General features: G+C 40.0%; 1 protein-coding gene and 1 long non-coding RNA gene across 4 annotated transcripts; one reads left to right on the top strand and one right to left on the bottom strand.

Annotated features, from left to right (window-relative positions):
- Nucleotides 1–220: 220 nt before the first annotated feature.
- On the bottom strand, nucleotides 221–3,930 carry LOC127010827 (uncharacterized). 3 transcript variants are annotated; one of them, XM_050885992.1, is made up of 3 exons: nucleotides 1,869–1,935; nucleotides 1,605–1,675; nucleotides 221–1,521 (listed from the first exon to the last, which is right to left on the bottom strand). In XM_050885992.1, exons 1-3 carry the CDS (start codon nucleotides 1,880–1,882, stop codon nucleotides 1,295–1,297), a joined length of 312 nt encoding a protein of 103 aa, XP_050741949.1. In that variant the 5' UTR covers nucleotides 1,883–1,935; the 3' UTR covers nucleotides 221–1,294. The 3 variants fall into 3 exon arrangements, 1 of the variants encoding a protein (XP_050741949.1); XR_007763634.1 differs by lacking the exon at nucleotides 1,869–1,935 and adding an exon at nucleotides 3,792–3,930 and having other exon boundaries at nucleotides 221–1,675; XR_007763635.1 differs by lacking the exons at nucleotides 221–1,521; nucleotides 1,605–1,675; nucleotides 1,869–1,935 and adding exons at nucleotides 3,295–3,735; nucleotides 3,792–3,930.
- On the top strand, nucleotides 1,740–2,588 carry LOC122819007 (uncharacterized). The gene is made up of 2 exons (XR_006368466.1): nucleotides 1,740–2,130; nucleotides 2,188–2,588. It is a non-coding gene; the product is annotated as an uncharacterized LOC122819007 (long non-coding RNA).
- Nucleotides 3,931–5,911: the final 1,981 nt, after the last annotated feature.

Raw genomic sequence — 5,911 nt, 5'->3', positions numbered from 1 at the left:
TGGTTTGAATTCAAAAGCCTGAATAATATATACCATGGGAAACAGATACTAACAAATCCAAAGATTTTCTCCCCCAGATGTGTGGCACCTGCCTTGTGGGCGTCTCCTGCGCTGACCACAACCAAATATTGTTTATGTAGAAAGCACAAAAGCTCGTTATGTTTAACCCGGCTTATTACCAATAAGACAAATCCTAATTATACAATAAATTCCGTTTTGCATGCACTCGCGGTGCGAGTTTTCACCTCGGACGACGACAACAACGATGTTTGACTAGGCTGCGCTCTACGCCCGTTTCGTTCCAACTTGGCCAACCTCTCCCGCCGGATAAAAATCTCGCAAATTTCTGTGCGAACGTTTGGCGAAGAGTTTGGGTGCCGAATGCCGAATGCAGCCTGCTGCATCTGCTGTTGCGTCTGCGGGATTTGAGTCAATGCACATTGGGCTCAGATAAAAAATTGGAATCATAATGATTAATAAATTAATATTTTTACAATACTAGTTATTAAGAAAGAAAAGAACAGAACACTTGAAAGTAAGGAAGAAAATTCTACAAATATCTCACTAATTTGTCCTTATTTTTAATAAGTTATAAAATATTTAAGAAGTATGTAATATTAATATCAAATTTATTCCATGACTCAGGTAAAGGTAAAAGTGTATTATAGTGTGTTATAAATTTTCAAATGTATATAAAATGTGCTATATCAAAATCAGTGTGCAAGGCTTTGAGGCCAGGCGGTGCGGCGTAATAAAAATAAAATCATAGACTAAACGATAACAGTGGGCGCGGGGGCCTTTGGAAATTGGGTGGGGGAGGTGTTGGAGGCGCGTACTGTGGTTATATGTCGGGAAAACACTTGATGGCTAGGCGTGTTGTCTGTTGCGTTGGATGTCTTGTAATTGTGTCTTGTTAATTTCGCATATTCGAGCCAACCGGCAGTTTACAGTTTGAAAGACAAGTCCCTGGCCTAATCAACCCATTTTGTGTAATAATCTTGGTTTATTATTATTATGTATACTGGATAACTGCTTATTAATATTTTGGAATATGTTACAATCAACAAATATAGGAGGGGTTACAAAGAAATAAGCCAAATAAAAACATTAAAAATGTTAAAATGGAAAATGTAAAATTCTTAAAGTAAATAATTAACAATTATTACCATATCATACCATTCTAATTATTTCATGTTCATGTAGACCAGCATCGCCTAAATCAGATCTGGTTTCCTATCTGCCCGCTTTCATCTCCCACTTCTTCAAAGACTGCGATAAAGTTCCCTGTAATTTGTTAGTTGTCCTCTTGAATAGATTTTAAGAAATCATAAGGAGCCTCATTAAAAGTCCCGATAGTTTTCCATGCTGATAGGACCATCATCGTCGCCGTCATGGCCATCGCCCGATCCCGATCCCGATCCCAATCCCAAAGCCGATCAACGAGGCGGTAGTCTGGTTTGGTTTGCCACGGTGTGGTAGCTCTGCACGAATTTGTTGTGCCATTTGTAGCCCGATGGGCTGCTGGATATAAAATAGCATATCTTATGGCACATAGCACGAGTTTTTGACAGGCGACTAGATAATAAAAAGCGACAAGTGGTTACCAGATGACTGGGCCAGGATCGGCAATCTTCCTGCAACCGCCGTCGAATTGCTCCGGAACGTGTTTGCAGAGCTGTTAATTAAATTAAATTAATTGCAATTTATTTAAATTGAGCTTTGGCCAGCAGAATAATGTAGGCTTTATATGTTTTTTTATGGCCATGAGCGATCCAGCCTGATCCAAATTGATGGGTATGGTGGAAAAGTGATTCGCTGACACTCGATATGATTATGAAGGGGGCTGGAGAAATATTTTTGTTTGCTACCATCTAGCATCCATTGTGTTTGTCCTCGCCAAACTCTCACACAATCGTTCGCTCCATTTCTTTCCTTTTTTCCCCAGTTTTTGTACCCTTTTACCCTGCCATACTGTGTCTGCATATCATATGTGCACTTAATTTATTCAAAGTCACGTTGCTTGCATGAGGAGTTTGGGATGGAAAATGAGGAATTCTCTCCGCTGAGTACACACAATTGCACAGTTTTCTTTATAGGACGAGGAGCAGCAGTGCCCATGCCCAAACAGAAGTGAGTGAGTCAGCTAAGTGCATCAATTTCCATTTAACTGTAAGCGATATTTTGCAGTCATCGAAATATTGCCAATATTTGTGCTTCTACTGCTGCTTCTGCCCCTCGTGGTTGCTGTGGCTGGTGCTGCTGCTGTGCCAAATTGCAAAAGTCAACGCGGGGAAACGAGCAGCAACTTCTGCCGCGCCGCTGACGCTGTCTAAACAAAAGACTCAAGCGACGAACTTGGACGGGGCGCGCGAGAGACGGAGTTTTAGCCTGAAGTGTGGGTGACATCTTCAGCAAACACTTGAGGCGTTTGAGCTATTTGCGTTGATTGTCAAGCCATCGCCAAAAAGAGAAGCACACAAAGTCTAGCGATGGCAGCGGTAGTTTGCTATTCTCCAGGTAGTGTAGTAAAGGTTTATTGATTTTCATATCAAATAAAATAAATATCTGTTGCCTTCAAGTAAGGCTTTTTCGCAGTTGTTTATATTTAAATAGACATTTTAAATTAAAATCCACATTTATAAGACGTCAAAGTCGTTAACAGTTAAGTGCCCAAGGTGTTTTTATTAAGATGACACATATTGGTAGTTTCGAAAATATTAATTGCCGTTTTAACATTGATTGCCAATGAAATCGTTGTTTATTGTTTATCATTTTAGTACTTTTATGTGCATAAATGTTTAATATACTTGTAAATATTTTGCATTACAAAACTGCATTTCCGGAATGTGAAACTACAATTATATTTTATAAAGGCAAGCTAAAAAAACTCTTCCACGAGAAATATATTTTTAATAATAATATTAACATTTATAATCTGTTTTTGATTTTAAAACTTTGAGGTAGCAGATTAAAATGTTAAATAAGTATTTCAAGGTAAATTATATTATAGTTTTTCATGGTGGTACAAAATTTTAAATATACTGTGCACAAAGTAAAATAGAGAAGCTGATCTAATAAAAACCCCAGCCACTCCAGATCTTCGGTCACGCTTCCACCTCTATTCCCAAATGCCCCAATGTCTTCCCATCGGAGTCGTGTTATTTTTGTTGTTATTTTAGTGCTACCGTTGGCGATTGTTGTTGTTGCTGCTGGCCGGTGTCTCCATTGCCTGGATGCCCCCTGCTGATCACCCCGCCCCTGTGCAGCGCCCCCTCTACCAAAAACCCCCTCTGATTCCCAATGGTGATGATGCTTCAGTTTTGTTTTGGTTTCAGTTGTTGCTTGGCTTTGTTTTTTTTTTTTTGGCTTTTTGTGGCCTTTTTATTTTGCACTGCAGCTCCCAGTTGTGGCTGGCTTTTGTTTATTTTCCTAACACTTCAATTGGCATTCCACACAAAAAGCGAAAATTGCAAAACGTGAGTAGTTTCGAGTTCTAATTTAAAATAATTTTTGTGTTGACGCTTTTGCAATTTCTGCCAGCCCCGAGACGCCCGGGCAATGTCTCAATGTCTTTGGTGGCTCCTCTGTACATATATATACATATATTTTTATCCATTTCGTAATAGAGTCGTTAAGTGGCCCGTTGCGCTCTTTTTGGTAATTTGATGAACGATTTTTGATAATTTTGCACGTTTTTTTGCACGTTTCTGTGTTCGCTGTGACCTGTCGGAATCACTGAGTGCAAAATGGTCGGGTGAGAGCGGGAACTGATTGAGGAGGGAAGGCCTTACCTTTTGTCTGATTTTAATATCAAGTGCAGGCAAGTGGGTAATTATTGCTGTTGGCTGTGTGTGCCATGTGGTTCATAAGGAGGTCTCGTCGCGGTGGCTGTGTTATTGTTGTTGCTGCCGCTCGACGATGCAGGCTAGAAAACGCTGACCACTCAACTGTCAATGCCTGAGTGGGTAAACCCGGTCCCACCCTGCCATCACATCATTCGGCGGTGATTCGCACTACGCGAAATTATTTTAAATATAAATTTGTAATTTGGCGTTGGAAAAATATACATTGAGAAATGTGAATGTATTCCAACAATTGGGTATTATATTTCGATGTGCGTATAAAAAATGTAACGAAAATAATTTGATTTCTGATAACTGTATTCGTTATAGAACAATTATATATTAAAAGCGTGGTAAGGGTATATAATCGTTTCCCTATTGTCCTATTAATATGAGTTTATTTAGTGGTTTACAATTGAAGTACAATCTCAAAAAACAAATATCTTAGATAAATAAAAATATAATTTAAATGGTACATAAAAGTATGCTACGAAATACTTTTCGGTGTAAATACGATGTAAGGATTAAGCAATGTGGTATTTGAACAGAAACGAATACAAATATTGAATATTTTAAAAAATTAGGCTTTTTCGTTACTACCTCAAACCTCAAGAATTTCACTCATTTCCGGCATTCCATTTTTTTCTTCCAGTGCACTGCCTGGCTCTGTGTTTGTTTGCCCATTTTGGAGTGCTGCACTTTTGGCCGGCCTGGTTCGTCCGCCCCTTCGTCAGCCTGTCGAACTCCACCTGTGTGCGACCGGCGGCTCGCGATTTGCATATGTGGCCCCGTAGTTTGGTCGCTGCTTCTGTTGGGCAGCAATTCCAATTCCGAGCTGGACTCCGCGTCCGCGTCCGCGTCCGAAGCCGAAGTTGAGGCTGAAGTGCCCATGAATAGTCACAAAGCATTAAGCACTTCAGGTGTATTGAAGGCGGTGGAAGGAGAGGGGAAGGGGCTGAGAAGGAGATGGAAAGGGATGGGTGAGGGGTCTTCGGGGGACAGGGCCCCACAATTATCTACACAATATGGCAATCACATATGTAGATATGCACACACTCAGCAGCATCGGCAGCATCGGAGGCAGCAGCTTTTTTCAACCAGTTGTCCAATCTAGGAAGTGCATGAATTGCATTTTCCATATGGCCACAAAACCCGGCAAAAGCCCCCATGACTCCTCCATCTCTCGACAACTGCGTTTTGCCATTTCCTCATTACTAGCCGCAAAAAGCAAAAAAAACAGGCAGATAGAAAGAAAAAAATAAAAACGGGTCGCAGTCATCGTCGTCGTTTGCGGCCAGCAAAGAAATTGAACTTTTTCACACCAGAATCGATTGTAATTGAATGCCTGAGGGTGAGCTGGCCGACCAGGCCGAGGCCGAGGCCTCTGCTAATGCAAATTTTTCCATTTTGACATTGGCGAATTTTTCAAAAACTATAAACTTTCCCGAAAGTAACCCAATGAGGTTAACACCACCAATGGCGTACATTAAATTGCTTTATTTTTCGGGAGGCTCCCAATGACGATTGGGTGTGCGTGCGATCGTGATGATGATGATGGGGATGGCGATGGCGATCGGGGAACACCTGCTGCTAACATTTTGCTATAAATTGAAATTTGAAATAGCAAACGTTTTGGACATGCCCAAAACAAGGTAAAAGAAGCAGGCAAACTTTGCAAAAAGGAAATGGGTTAAGACCACATGGCAATGCCCTAACATAGCTTAAAAAACATGGTTAGTTCATTTTACAAAAATCTTTTTAGGGATTTTAAATATTTAAAATAAATATATAAAAGATTGCTTTAAATCGATTTAATATCAGTATATATCATTCTATTTTGTTCTTGGCAAGAGTTTTTATTTGTATTTATAGAAAGCGATACATAGCGTAAATACCTTTGGCTTTTCACGGCATTTCTTATTCGTAATAGTTCATGATCCTTATATTTTACAACCATACATAATGAATTCAAATATGCCCCATCCATCATTATGGTCTCAACTTACCTGCGCCTCTCATCTGTTCCCATTAATCTGTGAAACTTCATTAGCCGATTCGATTTCGCCATA

The sequence above is a fragment of the Drosophila biarmipes genome, chromosome 3L (assembly GCF_025231255.1).
Source record: "Drosophila biarmipes strain raj3 chromosome 3L, RU_DBia_V1.1, whole genome shotgun sequence".
NCBI classification, from domain to species: Eukaryota; Metazoa; Arthropoda; class Insecta; order Diptera; family Drosophilidae; genus Drosophila; species Drosophila biarmipes.
Note: the sequence above shows the minus strand (reverse complement) of the source record. Positions and strands in the feature narration are given on the sequence as shown.